At 31.8% G+C, this 19,965-nt stretch overlaps 1 protein-coding gene across 1 annotated transcript in view; it reads left to right on the top strand.

Annotated features, from left to right (window-relative positions):
* The window catches only part of LOC132716294 (ubiquitin-like modifier-activating enzyme 6), a 36,107-nt gene that overhangs the window by 9,657 nt on the left and 6,485 nt on the right, over window positions 1-19,965 (top strand). Inside the window, exons 7-22 of the mRNA XM_060699540.1 lie at window positions 782-856; window positions 1,635-1,757; window positions 2,301-2,424; window positions 2,974-3,083; window positions 3,554-3,616; window positions 4,466-4,542; window positions 6,577-6,646; window positions 7,318-7,464; window positions 8,873-8,940; window positions 9,283-9,361; window positions 9,776-9,931; window positions 10,480-10,528; window positions 13,337-13,473; window positions 14,404-14,455; window positions 15,256-15,319; window positions 16,065-16,196. Of these exons, the coding sequence (XP_060555523.1) occupies window positions 782-856; window positions 1,635-1,757; window positions 2,301-2,424; window positions 2,974-3,083; window positions 3,554-3,616; window positions 4,466-4,542; window positions 6,577-6,646; window positions 7,318-7,464; window positions 8,873-8,940; window positions 9,283-9,361; window positions 9,776-9,931; window positions 10,480-10,528; window positions 13,337-13,473; window positions 14,404-14,455; window positions 15,256-15,319; window positions 16,065-16,196 (1,526 nt within the window). The remainder of the gene's footprint in view (window positions 1-781; window positions 857-1,634; window positions 1,758-2,300; window positions 2,425-2,973; window positions 3,084-3,553; window positions 3,617-4,465; window positions 4,543-6,576; window positions 6,647-7,317; window positions 7,465-8,872; window positions 8,941-9,282; window positions 9,362-9,775; window positions 9,932-10,479; window positions 10,529-13,336; window positions 13,474-14,403; window positions 14,456-15,255; window positions 15,320-16,064; window positions 16,197-19,965) is intronic.

Here is a 19,965-nt window from a genome sequence, read left to right as displayed (position 1 = left end):
TATGAACAATTTGGTCAATACAAAATGCACAATGCTGATAAATCAGTGGGGATGTATGTATTTATTTAGTTGTAAATGACTTAATTTTCATCAGAAAAATTGCTTGCAGAGTGGTTTAGATTGCTAGCTGCAAATCACTTGGCCACCTACCCTCAGTCCATACATCACCCCTCATCTCATCAATATTGGTTGAATCCTATAGGGTACTTTTATTGGTTGAATCCTATAGGGTACTTTTATTGGTTGAATCCTATAGGGTACTTTTATTGGTTGAATCCTATAGGGTACTTTTATTGGTTGAATCCTATAGGGTACTTTGAATTCATTCATTTTAGAAAGCTTAGTATGAATTGCTTTCTCAACCCAGGTTAATGGTTCTACTCATATACTCAAAGGGGCACCTGAAGGCTTCTTTTACCATTAATGCTGGACAATCACCAGTATGACCCTTACATTGTTAGTATTATTTTAAAGCAGCTTGTTTCCAGATTTGTGTCAGATTTTATGAAAACTTTTAATTTGTTTCTATTACTAAAAATATCATTTGTATACATTAAGTAAGTACATATAGCTTATGGCACTTACTATCAAATAAAATTACCCTTTAGTTGCCAAAATATTAACAAAATTCTGCTTTTTGAATAATACATTCAAACTTTCAGCATTATTGTTACTATATATATATATATACATTTCTAAGGCTATAAATATATTTTTCTTAAGAGATTTATTTATGTCATCTGGGCATGCCACTTTAAACACTAACTTTTGTTTATTTCAGTGTGTGATCCTTACAGAACTGCCTCACTCTGTACAAGTTAATGTGAACTCATTCTGCAGAACAAATGGGATACAGGTATTGTGTTTAACTTTGTTTACAGTGGTTCTTTATTATTTTGCTTAAAGATACTGATTGGACCATTATGTTGATTGTTTAAAGGTAGTTGTTGAAGTATTTTCATGTAATTGATTGTATAAATAGACCATTATCCCTTAGTTAGATGCATGGCAAAAACTATTGTTAGTACCTTGTTATAACCCCAATTTGAAGGGCTGCCTTGGATAAATGGTCAATGTTTATAATCATGGTCAACTACTTTCTATTCTATCAGAACTTACAGTAGAACTTCGTAAGTTGAAGTTAAACAGAGTATTATAGAGCATTATAAGCTGTATAAAATCTTTTTAACTAGGTGTATATTGCTTATGTAATCTTCCCATACTAGTTTATGGAAAAAAAGCTTTCAACAGTTTATTCTAGGCCATATTGCCTTTCAAAAATAACCCTGGAAGATCTGACTTAAACATGATAACAACAGTCCAGTTAGCAAAATAGGTAGAGCATTGAACTGTTAATCTGAGGAGAACCTGTGTTTGATTCCCGGATGGTACAGGTTATTATCCTTGTAAAGTACTTCCTACAGTCATTTGCACTTCCCTCTGCTCTAACATGTACATTTGTTATCAGTTCCTTACAAAGTGATGGCAAATAGTACTGGTAAACTGCTTGACAGCCTGGATAGGAAAGTTGCATTGGTTTGCGAATTTAACGTGGCTTACTGCCGTGATGCCTAGGGTAAACTACCACCACCAACCTAATAATAATGTATATAAACAATATCTATTATTGACAGTTTATCAGTGCCGATGTGTACGGTTTGTTTTGCGGAGCGTTTTGTGATTTTGGAGATAGTTTTAATGTGGTAGATCCAACTGGCGAGGAACCGAAAGAAGTTTTCATAGCTAATATAACAAAGGTGAGAGATATGTGTGTCATTTTAGAAAAAATATTTACATATATAGGCAGGCAATGACAAGTTTTGAAAAATATAGGTGAATAACGTAAAAATTAATTATTTGATGCCCAGGAGTGCTGTGTTATTGACCCAGGCATCATTCTAACAGTTGTTCCACCAGTATGAGTAAATTTGAAAATTATTTATGCTAATACAAGGAAAATGTGCAAATTAAAGTTATTATTTCTTCTAAATATGATTTATATGTAAAATGCAAGAAAAAGAATCAAGTTTTTACAGACAGAATATTTTGCTTTTTGACAACTGTTCAACAGAAATTTGTTACGGTCACAAACAGATATCCTCTAGCCAGATATACATTTATATACATGTCTGTCCTGGCAGACTGTAAGATTCCTACATTCTAGAACCAGTCTAAACATTAAAAAATCCAGTCTGATACGCAAAAACATGAATGTTATGACTCTTCAATACAAAGAAATTATGTCATGTTATTAATGTTATGCGCTGTCTGCAGTTGAACATTGTCTTCATTTATTTCAGGATAATCCAGGTGTTGTTACATGTTTAGATCATCGGATGCATGGGTTTGAGACTGATGACACTGTAACATTTAAAGAAGTTTCAGGAATGACTGAAATTAACAAAGTACAGTGTAAAATAAAAGGTATGTTTTTGTTTAACTAAGCTTGTAATTATCCTGGATTGTAAGATTTTAGAATTATGTTGTGTAAAGGTAACTGTTTCAACTGTGTATAGTTAAATTAATATTTCCAAATTCAGGGGGAGTCTTGGGCTGAGTGGTTAAGGTTGTTGACTTCAAACCAGTTATCCATCACTGTTGTTGATTCCAATTACACAAGGATCTTTAGTTCTTTTATGGTAGTACTACTGGGGTGCTGGCTTGTGCCTAAATAATGTGCGGAGGAGCATTAGAGGTCTTCCTCCATCAATCAAGCTGGAAAGTCACCATATATGACTTAAAACTCAAGCAAAGCAATAATAAATAAAAAACATGATAATTTGACATTTTTGAGGAAATTGGATTTATGCAAAGTTCATGCATTTAGATTTTTTTCAGCTTGAGTACTTTAAGAGTAATGATATTTATTAAATTTTGTTCATTGAAATTGATATCAATTAGTGTGTTGTTGTAGAATATTGCACATGAGTTGTTGTAATAAAATCACAAAGACTGGCTATGTTTATATTTTAGTGATATCACCATATGCATTCAGTATATGTGATACATCTGGATCAGATTTCTCTCCCTATATCAGTGGTGGTATCTGTACACAAGTCAAAGTTGCCAAAACTCTAACTTTTGTAAGTATATAAATATTTGTATTTACAGAAGTAAATTTTTTATCTTGTTAAAAGAGCTCCACTGAGGTTTTATTATAAAGCCTAAAAAAATAAAATTGTAGAAGCTTAAACTGGTCAACTGGGGCATTTAAAACAAAAAAGTATAAAAAGGAAATATACTTGTGATTAAATTGTAAATCAATTTTAAGTGTGATTCCCAGCCTGAGTTAAGGACATTAAAACGCTTTCATTTTTGGATCAGGCATGATGCTCCATAAAATTGAAACACAATATGTAAATGATCTGAAAGTTTTCACACAAGTTATTGGTATATACTGAGATAAAATGATAAAAAAAATTTATATATACTATATTACATTTTATTTGAAAAAAAAATTGTAATGACATAGAAACAAAGTTTAATCATTTTATATGATACGACTATTACATGTGCGTAGTTTAATTTAATAAAATGTTGTTTTTTACACCAGGAAAATTTGCAAACACAGTTGATAAAGCCAGATATTCTTGTAACTGACTTCAGTAAAATGGAGGTAAGTATGACAGTTTAGTTTTGAGTGTTTGTAATGAAACAAAATAGAAATGCATTTTAACAAAATATTAAGTGATATTTAAAAAACGACCCTATGTCTGGGAAGGGTATAATTTTTACTTATTCATGTGTAACATGAACCCTGAAATAATGAGAAACTTAACTGAGTAATTAATGTCTTTGAAGAAGAAATCCATATGTTGGAATTCCTCCCATTCTTTCAGACTGCACATTGCATGATTTGGCCCATAGATAGTATGAAATGTTCTTTATTCATAGATAGCTTAAAATAATCACATACAGGTCAAGTTAACATACTGGATCTTATTTGTAATGCTGTCTTACAATGAAACATAATTGCTCAAAGCCACAATTCTTTTAGCATTAACCGCCAGTGTCACTGCAACCGTTGAAAGAAATTGATTGGAAATTATAATATAGTAATTAATTAAATAATGCACAAGAAATGCATTTTATTACTTTCACAGTATTTAACTATAAGCCAGCTAGTGGTAACAGATTTTGTCCATCAGCAAAGACCAAGATCAGATGGGACATTCGTATAGTCTGATCATAGTCTGCACTACTGTATTCAATTACTAAATATTTTGAAATTTTCTCTAAAAATGATTAATGGTTTAGTTCAGATCAAAATATAGATAGGTCTATTTCAGATATTTGGTGCGGTAATAGCTAAATTTTGCTGCTTGATTTTGAATTTCTGCTTAGATGCCCCTATTGTTTTGAATGTTAGATCTTTTTTAGGGCTTTTATTTTTCATTTACTACAAGAACACAGCTGTGGGAATAAAATATGTTTTAATATGTAATTTAGGAATTATGTTTTTCAGGTACCCATCAGTATTCATGCGGGTTTCAATGCTCTATATAAATTCAGGGAATCACATGGACGACTGCCAAATGTATGGTAAGCTATAAAACAATGTTGCCATACCATGTGGTTTATGATGTCATGTGGTAAGACTTCACTACTAAGAATGAACATTGTCGTAATCAAATTGTAAATATTTCATACAAGAGAGGAATGGCCATCAAATTTCTATGATCTATTCAAGGGATGTTGTTATTAGTCCCCTACCGGTTTACCGGAGGGGACTTTAGGTTTACCCTCCGTCCGTCTGTCCGTCCGTCCGTCCGTCAGTCCGTCCACAAAACTGGATCCCGCGATAACGCAAAAAGTACTGAAAATATTTTAATGAAACTTGATATATGGATAGATGGCAATATGGAGATTATGCACGTCTTTTTCTTTTCTTCCTATGTTGAAAATTCTGGTTGCTATGGCAACAAATAGACTGAAAATATGGCAAATTTTACACATAACCTGGATCCCACGATAACGCAAAAAGTACTGAAAATATTTTTATGAAACTTGATATATGGATAGATGGCAGTATGGAGATTATGCACGTCTTTTTCTTTTCTTCCTATGTTGAAAATTCTGGTTGCTTTGGCAACAAATAGATTGAAAATATGGCAAATTTTACACATAACCTGGATCCAGTGATAACACAAAAAGTACTGAAAATATGTTTATGAAACTCGACATATGGGTAGATGGCAGTATGGAAATTATGCACATCCTTTTCTTATCTTCCTATGTTGAAAATTCTGGTTGCTATGGCAACAAATAGACTGAATTTCAAGATTTCTGATTCTAGTTTTTAAGTTTTTTTACTATAAGTTCTTTATTTCTTAAGGTATTTTCTTCAAACTTTAAATATAAGTTGCTTGTCATCAACCACATCATATGTGACAAGGTTCACAACTCTAGCACAAAATTTATCAGAATTACCTCCCTTGAACTTAAAATTTTCATGAAAAAAACATTGTTTTTTTTTTAATAACTTCTTTTTCTGAATGTATCTACTTCAAACTTCATATAAATGTTTCTTATTATCACTCAACATTTGTGAGTGTTCAATACTCTAGCAAGACTATTTCCAGAATTATGCCCCTTTTGAACTTAGACTTTTTTTTGAGAAATTGGTAATTTTTACTCCAACTTCTTCAATCATGATAGGATTTTAAAAATGTTATATTTTGATAACAGGGATGTTTAAAAAATAACTTTAGAGTGTCCTTCAGTCCGTCTGTCTGTACATAAAAACTGTTTCCTGTGATCACTTTTAAAGAACTTTTTCAACAAATTTACTTAAAATAGGAACCTTAGTGAATGGCCAATGGCCCTTCAGAATGTTGCTTGGGCTCTTACCGGTAGGGGACTTATGGATTGCTTGCAATACTATGATAATTGCTTGTTTTCATTTAACATGTTGTATATTGAATCAGTGGCAAAAAGAAAAGATTCTATAGTGAATGACCATAGATTTTGTACAGTAAAGGGAGGGCACTATGCATTATATGATGACTTACAAGGAAAGAAGAGTTACATTTCCTTGGTTCATTCTAATAAGACTGATCACAGGTGTAGACACAATTTAACCTTTAGTCTGAGCAATAGATTCTACCATTGTGATTGTCTGATCATAGTCTGACCTTTTTGCTACTCAAGTCAGTAAATATTTTTTTGAAATTTTCCCTAAGAATCGTAAATGGTTTTGTCCAGGTTAAAGGATAGACAAGTCCATTTAAGATATATAGCATGGTCAGGAAACATCTCTGGTAGTATACAGGTATCTCAAATTCTTCTGTGAATAGTTTATCTAGATATGTATTTTTCTAAGATGATTTTAAGCATTCCTAGGCTATTTTAACACTTACACTATTTCCACCAGTATAGAGATGAGGGAGCCTTCACATCTCTGCATTCTGACCTGGTTGCTTCGATTTTCTATTTTGATATTAAAATCCCTTAAATTCTCAATGGACAGGTCTAAATTCAAAGCAGGGCAAGTCCATTACACAAAAATTCAGCAATGGTAACAGTTAATTACTCCATGAAACAAATAAAATATCAATTTTATATATATATATATAGGTGTTCTGAAGATGCTGACAAGATGCTGGCTCTAGTCACAGAAATGAAAGGACAGGGAAAGTTCACTGACGTAAGACTTTTTACACTCTTGGTCAATAAATAGTGCAACAACAGATCAAATTTTGTCTGTCTGTTTTTAAGTGGCAAGATATAGATCAACAAAAACAAGTTTGCTCTTTATCCTATACAATTTCTTTTTCACTGACAGATTGTAAAATGTCTGTGTATTGCTCTTATTACTGAAGACCTCAGACTACAAATGGACTGTTGCAAACTCAAAACAGGCCATGTTGACACACATTTTGTATAGAAAAGTTTAAAGGAATTCCACTAAGCTTCAAAAGCATAAAAACATAAAATTTAAATTATTTCTCACATAGATCCACTGAAGCATTTAAAATAAAAAGATCTGCAAACAATAATGAAATTTACTGGGAACTGAATTGAAAATTATTTATTTGTCCAATTCTTGGCCAGATTTGAGTGAAATACATTTTAATAGTTTGTACTGAATTATGTGCCCTTCATAATGCTAATGATCTCAAGTTATTAGTGTTGAAGATTGAATACTGCTTCTGTATGAGCTAAGGGGCATGACAGATGTTGCACATTTACATTTATTCTCATGAACAGAGACAGTCAAACTGAGTCTGCAATTTTCAAATAACAATGTTCTTTTCATCAGGCTCGAGGAATCTCACCTTTTCTAGATTTTTATGTAAGTAATATTGTTTATTACAGATTGGTGAAATATCTGATGATGTCATCAGATTACTGTCATATACATGTCGGGGAAGTTTCCTACCTCTATGTGCTGCCCTCGGTGGTATAGTTGCACAAGAGGCCCTGAAAGCCATCACAGGAAAGTTCACACCACTCAAACAATGGGTAAGACACTGATTTTAGACTAATTTTTTTATCAAACATTTGACTTTACAGTTTTTTTCTTTACTTGTATTGATTAAAGTACAATTTAGCGTCAAAAGAAATGGTATCTATAGCTGTGTGGTCAAGGTCACTGACTTTGAATTACTTGCCCCACGCTGCTGTCATTTGAATATTTCTATGTAATAATGATTTTTTCATGTGGCAATAAGGAAGATATCCAGCCAGCTTATATGGCTCATAAGGGGTCAATTAGTCAATTATGAAGTAAGCATGGACCCTGTTCAAGCAGTTATCTAACTTTTTTGTCAGATAAATTACCGGGTATATTTTTTAGCTCGACTATTCGATAAGAATAAGTAGAGCTATTGCAGTCACCCGAGCGTCGGCGTCGGCGTAACCACTTATGTTAAAGTTTTTGTAATAGTTCAAATATTTTCAAAGTCCATTGACATATGGCTTTGAAACTTTGCACACTTGTTAACCATCATGACCCCAACCTGTAGACAGGAGGAGGTAACTCTATCAAGCATTTTGACAGAATTATGCCCCTTTTTCGACTTAGAATTTACGTTAAAGTTTTTGTAATAGTTCAAATATTTTCAAAGTCCATTGACATATGGCTTCGAAACTTTGCACACTTGTTCACCATCATGACCCCAACCTGTAGACAGGAGGAGGTAACTCTATCAAGCATTTTGACAGAATTATGCCCCTTTTTCGACTTAGAATTTACGTTAAAGTTTTTGTAATAGTTCAAATATTTTCAAAGTCCATTGACATATGGCTTTGAAACTTTGCACACTTGTTCACCATCATGACCCCAACCTGTAGACAGGAGGAGGTAACTCTATCAAGCATTTTGACAGAATTATGCCCCTTTTTCGACTTAGAATTTACGTTAAAGTTTTTGTAATAGTTCAAATATTTTCAAAGTCCATTGACATAAGGCTTTGAAACTTTGCACACTTGTTCAACATTATGACCCCAATCTGTAAACAGTAGGAGGTAACTCTATCAAGCATTTTGACAGAATTAAGCCCCTTTTTCGACTTAGAATTTACGTTAAAGTTTTTGTAATAGTTCAAATATTTTCAAAGTCCATTGACATATGGCTTTGAAACTTTGCACACTTGTTCACCATCATGACCCCAACCTGTAAACAGGAGGAGGTAACTGTATCAAGCATTTTTTTTACTATCAAGCACTAAGAATAGTCGAGCGTTGCTGTTCTACTGACAGCTCTTGTTTTAATGTTAACTCACACTACATATGTAAAGAAGAAGCAGAATTTTTTTTTTAGTATAATTATAATAATTATAACAATTATACTAACAGGGTTTTGTCATACAATATGTAAGAATAGGTTGTATTTTCATACCCTTGTAAAATAATATCTTTATGTTTATAGCTGTACCTTGATGCTATAGAAGTGATAGACAAAGATGACAGAGAAAGGTTGGAGTTATTTCAAGCAAAGTAAGTATTTAAACCTTACTAGCAACAATTATCATAAGCCCACATCACCAATATATAGCCAAGCCAGTCTAAACTTATTTATTTTAGCTTGATTTTGATGATGGCTTGAAACATATTTAAACCTTTCATATCTGATTGCTGAAACACCATTCATTATGTTTAATTATGTCGGGTTCCAGAACTTGGTTTGTCAAAATTGGAACTTGGCATATTGATGCTGAATTTGTCAAGTTTAGTAGTAAATTTTATCTAGTTGAGAATAACTGATGTTGAGAACTTATTATGTATGATGACCTATGGTCAAGTAGTCAGTATCATAATTATGCTACATTTATCTTACAGAGGTGATAGATATGATCAGCTGAGGATCTGTGTAGGAGAACATACTGTACAGAAATTACACCAGTTAAAGTTGTTTATGGTGAGATATTTTTACAAAGTATATACTTTATCATTACTCATACTCATATGACACAGTTTGACCATAACCTTCTTAATTTGTGTCATAGATTTGCCTTTTAATTTGGAACAGTAAATTCAAAGTTTTAAGTGATTTCAATATAAAATACAAAAATATGAGTTAAGAAGAGCCAGGTCAGACTGTTCTGATGTGCATGATGGGTAAAGGCTAATCACTGTTGGTTGCAGCTGGTTCGGGATTAAGTATCATTTATACGTTGGTTAAAGCTGCATGCCTCCAGATCAGCCAAAAAAAATCAAGAAAATCCAACTTGAGAAGATTGTACTATGAAGACCTTTTAAAATTGTTGACCTTTTTTTTTCATCTTTCAATATTTCATTGGGGCATATACTTTAAAGATAATGGTTATTATAGGTTGGTTGTGGTGCTATTGGATGTGAGATGTTAAAGAACTATGCTATGATGGGTGTGGCAACACAACAACCTGGCAAGATCACTATAACGGATAATGATCTTATAGAAAAATCAAATCTTAACAGACAATTCCTATTCAGACCGCAACATATACGAGTAAGTGCATTACATTTTTAGTTTGACTTTTAAAAGAAAAGCAGGTCTATAATATCAGGCCATATATTTGTGTAAGTGTAACACATGTTGAAACTTTTTCCAGTAAATTTTATTTAGAAGGTAATACCAGGATGCTATTGACATGTGATAATGGCAGAAGATGTCCAAAATGACCTGAGGTTGCCAGATTGGAAAGACATTATAGATTCCAGGGCAATTTTTGCATATGGTGAAAATGTTGGGCTGGGTTATTAGGCAGTTTTATTTAGTACATACAAATTAATTTTACTTTGATTATGTTGGAAGCTATAAACTTATTGAAACAGACTTAAATCTTTCCTGGAACTAACTAGTACTGAGAAATCATCAATAAGTGTAAAGTTTCTTGCTGAAGGAAACAACGGCTTGCCCCTGATGGGGTTTGAACCCACACTGCCAACAATCCTTAGGTTACTAGGCTGATGCATTAATCTCTCTTATTTAGGACATTTCTGTTGAGGAAGTGACATCAATCATCTTGTAATTTAGATATACAACATATTTTTCAGAAACCAAAGAGCACCACAGCAGCACAGGCAGTCCAACAAATCAATGCTGGTTAGTATTTCTTTATTATTCAATATTTATTTGATATATTGTACTTAACTTATTACTTTAAGTATTTGTATAAGTAGAGGTGCTTTCTTACCCTGGCATTTACTTGCATAATACTTGATTAGGGTTTTGTGTGCAACTTTATATCTTTTCAAGCAGTAAACATATTTATCTAAAACCTCACACAAGTTGTATGGATCATAATATAGATCATTGTCCAAGACCCATAAATCTAGCATGGACCTTATAAAAATTTACTGGATTGTTGAATTAAAAATGGTTTTGCTTGCAAGTTAATATCACAACATCTGAAAGCTTTCTTTTGAAATTTTACACCTGTACATAATTGTATGTCACTGACCATGTGCCTTAAATCCAGCACGGATTTTCACAGAATTATGCATGTTTGTGAATTTCTATTAAAACCCTACCAGCTGCTGGTTTTTATGATCAAAAAAGAATAACTGAGTTAAGTTGTATATCTTACAATTTTTTTTTGTTGCTCCATGTTATCAGGAACAAAAAATTAATGAAAATTTGATGACTGACTTTTCTCTTTTTGGACAGATATTCTGTTAGAAGCACAAAAAAAAAATATTTTAAAAAAGAGAAAATTTACCCCTTTCTTTAACAAATTTTCAAGCACAAAAATGTAGAAAATTTTTATAAAATTTAAAAATTATACAAAAAAATGTTTTTTTAATGATCTAGGTTATACTTAAAAAAAAAGGGTTCCCAAGAAGTTGATATTAATTTTGATATAAGAAGCTAAAGTATTAGTAATGAAAAAAAGCTAGGAACATGTGAATTTAAGTTAGGGTAATGGACTGAAATATTTTAATATTAAAAACTAGGTAATTTTTAATTCAAGTAATTTTAAAAGTGAAATTTGTATTCTATGTTTAAAAAGATGGGCATTTTGAATAAAGTTTGAAATAAAAAAAAACTTTTATATTCAAGGTTTGAATATAAAAAAAAACTTTTAATTCAATTTAAAAAGAAAATTAAAAGATAGGGACTTTGTTTCAATTTGGGGGATATTTAAAAAAGTGGAATTTTTGAAAACCCCAAGTTTTGAAATAAAAGATAGGGACTTTGGTTTTCAATTATGATATTAAAAAAAACAATTAAATTTTTAAAAGAAAAAAAGAAGGGCATTTTTGTTTCAAAATGTTATAAAAGTAGGGCAAGTTGGGTATTTTTTTATGTTTAAAAGCGGGGAACATTTTTGTTTCCAAGTTAGATAAAAAAAAAGATGGAAAAATTTGTATTAATTTTTATTAAAAATTACGTTATTTAATTTTAAAAAAAAAGGGGAATTAATTTTTGTTAAAAAGCTGGGAGACTTATTTTTTAAATTTGTTCATGTGCCTTTTCTTAACTAGTGTACAGGTTTAAACATATAACCAAAAATAGGCCCTTAATTAAAAAAAACTTTAACTTTAAATTTTAAAAGAATTTTGGGGTTTTACTCAATAACACCAATAATATGACAAAAAAAAATGGCATTTTAAAATTTATACAAAAAAATTAAGGATATCCCTTTAAAAAAAAGGTTTTTCCAGTTATTAATCACAATTGTTTTTTGAAAATTACGGGGCTGGATTTTTACTTTTTTTCACTTTTAACAAAAAAACTTTAAGTCGGGAAACTAGGGGGAACAAAAGGTCATACTCAGTTTTTGTAGCTCATAAAGAACCCCTATGGATCAGGTACAGGCACTATAATTTATTTAATTTTCTCATTTAAAAAGCAGGCTTGTCATAACTTTTTTTGGGTTTTCCCTGACGGCGGTAGATTTAAAATTTCTTCCCCTGCCCCAAATTTTGCTTGCCCTGAACTGAAAAAATGATTGAGCCATTATTACAGTGCGTAAGTTAGTCTAGAGATGAAAGCAATTAAAAAATGCGTATGGTCAACCTTTTTTTATACTATTTTTAAAAAATTTTTGTAAGTGGGAAAAAACTGGACCATTTTTAAAAGGGTAATTTTTTACACATGGCTCCTGCAGGGTTTCACTTTTTTGGGTTAAATTGTACATTAAATGTTTTTTTAAATTTCAGGGGGAGACCCCCCCTGATAGGAGTCCATACTGCACAAAAAGTCATTCCCAGCAAATATAGAAACTGAATAAAATGGCCCAGGGTAGGTTTTAATTTGCCCCCCACCCCCCACAAACACATGACCCCCCTTTTAGTTTGGTTAATTGTTTGTATAATAAGGATACGTTGCCTTCATGGCAATTTTGTGTTACGATGACTTCTTTCTGTCTGACTGGAAGTAGTTCTGGGGTTTGTATAAGTAAATTTGTCTCAAAAAGATGTCAATGTACGAGGAGAAAAAAACATGCGTTGAACCTGACTGGTTTAGCTTGTAAACACATAGAAACACTGTTCTAAAGAATGAGAAAAAATTGATTTCTTGAGACAGTGACAAAGTGAGGAAATAGTCCAGACTCAGTGATGGAAGATATTTAAGTGAGGAATAGAAAAAATACCAAAAAAAGACTCTTAACAGCCCACAACACCCTGGATAATAGTTTAATTTTAGAAACTTTTTTTGTTTCCCTTATTGTTTATAAAAAAAAAACCCTAATAAAACTTAAGGTGCAAAGTATTAGACACATTCATGCAGACTAACCAGGCTCTATACTGTTTGTAGCTGAAATTTTGTACTTTGTAATGTTGAAATCCCTGAATCTTTGAATGATCTGCTCAAAATTTAAAACAAACAGATCCAAAACAGAAATTTAGGGGGTTAAGGATTTATTAACGTAATCAATACAAAATGTCTTGTTATTAAATATCTATTTTTTACAGCGTTTATCAGAAAGTCAACCAGTAGAGGGCGCTGTTCAAGCTAGCAAGTTACTCGTGTTTCGACCAAAAGATTGGCCATCTTGTGTACATATAGGAAGACTCAAGTTTGAGAAATATTTCAATCACAAGGTAAAGTAAAAGTACTAAAATTATAAATAAGGGTAAATACAAAATTGATATTTTTTTAAAGGTCCATTAAGCTTCAAAAACGCTGTCATTTTTATTTTTGGTGCCTTGTTTCAGTTTCCAATACATTATTCATGGGCCAGATAATTAAGACATCCTTGCTTCTTTTGCGTTTTGGTAATTAGTACAGTTAGTGAATTAGTATTTTGTATAAAAGTCAAAATACCTCTCTGTTTATATTTTGCTACCTATAGCACAATATTTTTTTTACAGTCAACGCTATTTTCTTCAAGTTATAAGCATTTCAAAGTTTTTTAACCATTATTACAATATTATAAAACACATGTTTGACCTTTCTAAAGAAAGACAAAATTACTTTTTTTTAGGCATAATTTGCTTTAAGTAATGATGACAGTGAAAGTTCTTATGTTAAAAAAAATCATGTCAGGGCCATGACTTTGACATTAGGAGATGATGTGTTGTACACAATGACAGAGGTCATTAGAGTTATCAAAAATATTTTTGAGGTTCAGTTAGTTGCAAAAGATTAAAAATAGAAATTGAGAGAAAAGTTTGAGCTGTATTTAACATTTATAGTGATAGGCAATGAAGGGCTTAAGCATTTTAAGGAAAAATATGCCATAAGATATTTTTCTTTCGGTGGTCTTGTTGACAGGTTTCTACTGTATGTTTGTTATAGTACATGTATTATGATGATTTGTAAGTTTTGTTAATAATGTTTATTGTTAAGGGGATAATTGTTGAGAAGTTCAAAAATATAAAAAGATAATTTAGTTGAGAAAACATTGGCTTACAGTTAACAAACATTTAGATATTTGTATAGTTTGGAAGCTTGTTTAGACATACTTTGTTTTTAAAAGATGGTATGATTAACTGTATGTGTATATTGTGATTTTATTTTGTTTATTTCAGGCCAAACATTTACTTCACGCCTTTCCTCTAGACACAAAGATATCAGATGGAAGTAAGAAACTTTATTACTTTATTTGACAACACTTTTTAACTTGTCACTAGCAGTTATTTTAAAATTGTCACATGGATGATAATCACTAGGGGGAATCTGTGGCTAAGCTGTTAAAGGCAATGCCTTCAAACCACTTGCCCGTCATTGCTGTTGGTTTGAAACCTGACATGAGTATGTATTCTTTTATGTGCGCTATCTGGTTATGGACTTTGTATACTTTCATGTGAGGAGGCTTCCCAGCTAGCTCATGGAACTCCGGTGGTTATTCGTACCTGAAATAATGCATGGAAGGGCACCTCAGGTCTTCCTCCACCAGTAAAGCTGGAAAGTCACCATATAACCTACACTGAGTCTGTGCTGGTGTGACATTAAACTCAATAAAAAGATAAAAAATGTTGATCACTAACTTTAGTGTAACCAACTTTTCAAGATACTTTTGAAATTTAAAAAAACTTGTGTAGAAAAAGTTGTATATTATATTTTAAGTATCAGAATTTATTTCAGCATTAGGTGGCCAAATGATCTAAGTTGCTTATTGCTAAGGGTTTGAAATGCAATCCAAGACTGGAGTAGTCTAACCAGCTTGCTCTCTGAAGGTCAGTGTTCTGATGAGGTTTGAACCTCTTGTGTCTGAAATAAATCATGTAGGGACATGTGATGTATTCCCCACTAGTGAAGCTGGAAATTTGCCATAAAATCTATCAGTGTCAATGTAACAGTTAAAACACAATAAAAATGATAAAAAGGAATAACAATAACTTGAGTATTAACTTTCATTTGTTTCTGTTATGACGTTACAGGTCCATTTTGGCAGTCACCTAAGAGACCTCCTACTCCAATACAGTTTGATTCCAGTAATCCTTTGTAAGTATAATACTTGAAGATAAATAAGGCAAGCAGATAAATGAGGCAATATTAACTTAACTACACAGATGAATCAATTCATTGTAAGAAATTATGGTAATCCTGTTATGTTGAGACCTTTAAAAACATGAGTTTTCAACCGACTCACCTACTCACCGACTTTCTTTCCTGCTGTAACAATATGACAAGATGTAAGGCACTGGATGTATGTTCTGGAACCAAGCTTTTTGTGAAGGCTTGTATTACTGCTATCAAAAGGCTAAGGGTTTTTTGAAAAGTATAGATTGTTATTTTCCATACTACACATTAGGATTGGTATGTTTAAAAAAAGGTAGAATAGAAAGAAAGAATATCTTATGAGCATTACCGTTAAAAATTTATTTCTCTCAAACCTGTTTTCTTCCAAGAGAAGGCAGTATGCTGTTGCAAGCTTCATTTCATTTGGGACTGATGGCTTAGTGGTGAAAGTGTCTACTTTTCAGCCCAGTGATTTTGAGTTTGAGCCTTATTGGAGTCTATACCACACATTCTCATACCGGTATGACACCAGTACATGGGGACTCCAGATCACTTTAGATAAGCAGAAAGCCTTTTTCACAATCAATACTAATTAAATGATATTTAAACTAAGGGCATAACATAAATTCAAAAGGACAAATGTTCAGCTATAAAATATTTTAAGTTTAATTGTTGAGCATGTGATAAAGTTAAGGCAAACTGATGTCATTTTGTTTATATGTTTCAGGCACCTCCAGTTTGTTATTGCAACAGCACATCTATATGCAGATAATAATAAAATATCTGTACCAAAACCCGTGGATATACAACAAATAACAAAGTTTATAGCAGATGAAAAATTCCCAAATTTTTGGTCCAAGTAAAAAGGGGTTAAAATTTAGACACAAAATTTTTAAAGGGGAAAAAATTTAAAAAATTTTAACTTTTAACAAAAAAAAAAAGAAAAAACACAAAATTTTTAATCAAAATTTTCCAATTAAAAAAACTAATTTTATCTAAACATTAAACATTTAGGAAAAAAACCCTTTTTTGCCCTGAAAATTTTATTTTCCAAGTTATTTCTATTACCTTTCCAAGAAAAAATTTTGGCATAAAACCCACATCTAAATAAGTTATTATGTTATTACAAATTTAAAGTTTAAAACCTTTTGGGAATTTTTTTTAGGGGTAGAGAGATTTGTGAAACAAAAACATAAAGCCTTTTTTGAGACAAAAGCTCGGGTTTTGTCAATTGAATAAATTTTAAAATCAATTTATCCCCCCCAAACCGGGGGGGAAAAAAAACCCCCAACCCCCCCCCCATCACCGCCGGGAAAATTTTTCCAAAAAAAGGGTTAAAAAAATTTGAAATTTAAAGGGGTAGATAGATCATTTTGGGGAAGGGGGATTTCCCAAAAAGAATATAATTTCTCCCCCTGAAAATTTTTTCATTTAATTCCCCTTTTGTTTTTTTTTAAAATTAAATTTTTTTGCCCAGAAAAAAACCCAAAAAAGTTTAATGAGATATCAAAATGAAATTTAAAATAGGTAAATAACCCACTCAGGATTAAAGGGAAACAAAAAAACCCAACCCCATTTTTTTTTTAGTTTTTGCCCTTTTTTAAATTTTTTATACTTTTTTTTAAAACCATAATTGGGAACAAACCAAAAAAAAGTCTTTGAGATGTCAAAAAAGAAATTTCCCATGGTGGATAATTTTACTGAGGGGGAAATGATGTAAAGAAAAACTTTTCCCCGAAAATTTTTCCCCCTTTTTTTTTCATGCTTTTGCCGGGACTTACAAAAAAGGGAAACAATTGAAAACCATAGGGGGAAAATCCCTTTGAAGGGGGCCATCACAAAAATTTAAACCTCCCCGCAAAATTTTTATTAACCCTTTTGTTTTTTTCAGCAATTTTTTTCCAACAAAACCCAAAAACCTTGAGATACAACATGAAATTTCATGGGTGGAAAAATTTCTCATAGAGGAGGAGTGAAAGCATTCCTGCAAAATTTTTTTCAGTTTTTTCCCCCTTTTTTATTTTTTGTTTAAATTTTTTGTCCAAAAGCAAAAAACAAAAATTTTTGAAAATTTTAACAAAAAAACCCCATAAAATAATCCTTTAAAGGGGGACCCCGCACACTACCTCAAAATTTTTTTCAAGTATTGCCCTTTGTTTTTTTTCATGTTTAATTTTTTCCGGGGCAAATAAAAAAAAACCCCCTTTTAAATTTGAATATCAACATAAATTTCATGGGTGGATGGGTTTAATCATTCGGGGAAAAGGGGGGTGTAGCACAAAAGAATGAAACTCTACCCTGCAAAATTTTTTTCAGTTTTTGGGCCCCTTTTTTTTTTCCAAAGGGCTTAATTTTTGTCCAGGGGCAAACTAAAAAACCTTTGAGATATCAAACATGAAAACCCATAGGGGGATATATCCCCATAGAGGAGTCACACATAAAAAAGTTTTAACCTACCCTCTTTTTTTTCATTAACCCTTTTTTTTAAACCAAACACATTTTTTCAAATTTTAATTTTACCAGCCACATTTTTAAAACCAAAAAAAACCCCAAAATTTAAAATTACCACAAAAATTTTTCCAAATTTACAAAAAATTCCGGGGGAGGGCCATTTAAAATTGGCCTTTTTTGATATAAAGTGTTTTTTTTTTCCTCATGGATTTTTTTTTTGCTCTGAGATGCTTTTTTTTGGACAACCAGCACGGGAAGGGGCCTTTTCTGAAAATCAAACTTTTTAAAATTTTTTTCATAGCATATTGTAAATTTTCATAGAAAATCAAAAGTGGATAAAATCAAAATCGGGCAAAAAGGGAAAGAGGTGTTAAGTGTTGATGGGGCTAGAACTTGCAGGGCCCAAAGAAAAGCCCCGCCTAAAAACTACAAAATCAAGGGGAAAGGTTTTCCCCAAGGCAATTTTTTTACAAAATTTTTAAAGCAAAACTCCTAATTGAAAGCAAAAAAATTTTAAGGGTTTTTTTCCGGCAGACCAAAACCACCCCGGGGAAAACCGGGGCATAACAAAAAAATTTTACTAAACAGAGGTCGCATTTGGGAAAAGGAAATAAAATTTTAAATTTTTAGAGGGGGGGTTTTTTTTAGGGGGGGGTTATATTGCATCCATGACCAGAAGACATGTTGCCGTACAACTTAAACTAAATAATCAAACAATTAAGAGGAGAGATGGCCTAGTAGGTAAGGTGTCTCCCTTTCCCCAACCCAGGGGTCAGGGGTTTTGACCCCTATTTTTTTCACCCAAATGTTTTTTCCCAAATTGACACCAGAAACCTTTTTTTGGTTCCAGAAGCAAACCAAAGGTTTTAAAAAGGCAAGTTTTTTCCAATCCATTTAAAAAAATTTTAAACCAAAAAAAACAAGAGAAAAACTTTTTCAATAAACAAATTTTTTGTAAACAAAATTTGGTTTAAATTTTTTAAAAGGGAAAAAATGAATTCAACCTTTAAAGAATTTATTTTTTTAATTAAACACTTGTATACAGATAAATCCCTTTAAAAGGAATTAACTTTTAAATTTTTTCCCAAAAGAGTTATAAATTTACTTGAAATCATTTTTCCCAAGATTTCGGGCAATAGATAAAAACAAATAATTCTAAAATTTTGGGGTTCTTTAGGGAAACCTTAATTTTACAATTTATCCCCAAAAACGAATTTTGGGGGGGTAATAGGAGTCCCCCCGGGTTTGGGGGCGGCCAGACCCTTGCTTTTCCTTTGCCAAATAATTTGAAGACAAAATGTTAATTTTAAAACAATTTCATACAATGGCCCAAACAAAATTGGGGGAAGTGAAAGTGCACAAGAACCATAACTCTATTTTCACTAATTACAGGGGTTTTTTGGGCCCTTTTTTAAACTTTTCCTTGCCCGGGGAAAACTTAAAACTCCCGGTTTGGAATTCAAAAAAAACTTCATACAAGGTAAAAGGAAACCAATAAGAGTAAGTCAAGAACACAAAAACCCAAATAATTTCTATCTAAAGTAATTACGGGAATTTAATTCCCCCTTTGTTACTTTTCCATTGCTTTTTTTGTCCAGAAAATAACTGGAAGACTTTTTGGGAATTAAATTTTAAACCCTTTAAATAAAAAGATCAACACATTGAGAAAAATGCAGGGGAAACAAAAACCCAAATAACTCCATTTGACATTACAAATTTTTTTCCCCTTTTTTTACTTTTTTTGCCCGGAGCATAACTTAAAATTAATTTTTGGAAATTCAATACAACTTAAAAACCATTAACACTTTAAAGGAAGTGAAAGGCAACAAAAAACCAAATAACTCTGCACTAAATTAATTTTTGATTTAATGCCCTTTGTTACTTTTCCATTCCCTTTTTTCTTGTCCAGAGCATAATTTGAAAAGAAAGTTTTTTGGGAAATTTCAATACAAATTTCATACAGGGTAAAGTATATTAAGAGGAAGCCATGCACAAAAACCCATTATCTTTTTTTGATAAATTTAAAAAGAGTTTTTGCCCCTTTTTTACTTTTTAAATTGTCCAGTCCCATAATTAAAATTTTTTAATTTTGGGAATTTAAATAAAATTCATACAATGGTCAAGGGCAATAAAGGGGAAGTCCCAATGCCGAATTTAACTTTTTTCTGATTTTTTCC

The sequence above is a fragment of the Ruditapes philippinarum genome, unplaced genomic scaffold, assembly GCF_026571515.1.
Source record: "Ruditapes philippinarum isolate M1 unplaced genomic scaffold, ASM2657151v2 ctg154_1_1_1_1, whole genome shotgun sequence".
Taxonomy (NCBI): domain Eukaryota; kingdom Metazoa; phylum Mollusca; class Bivalvia; order Venerida; family Veneridae; genus Ruditapes; species Ruditapes philippinarum.
The sequence above is the reverse complement of the archived record's forward strand: the minus strand, read 5'-3'. Positions and strand labels throughout refer to the sequence as shown.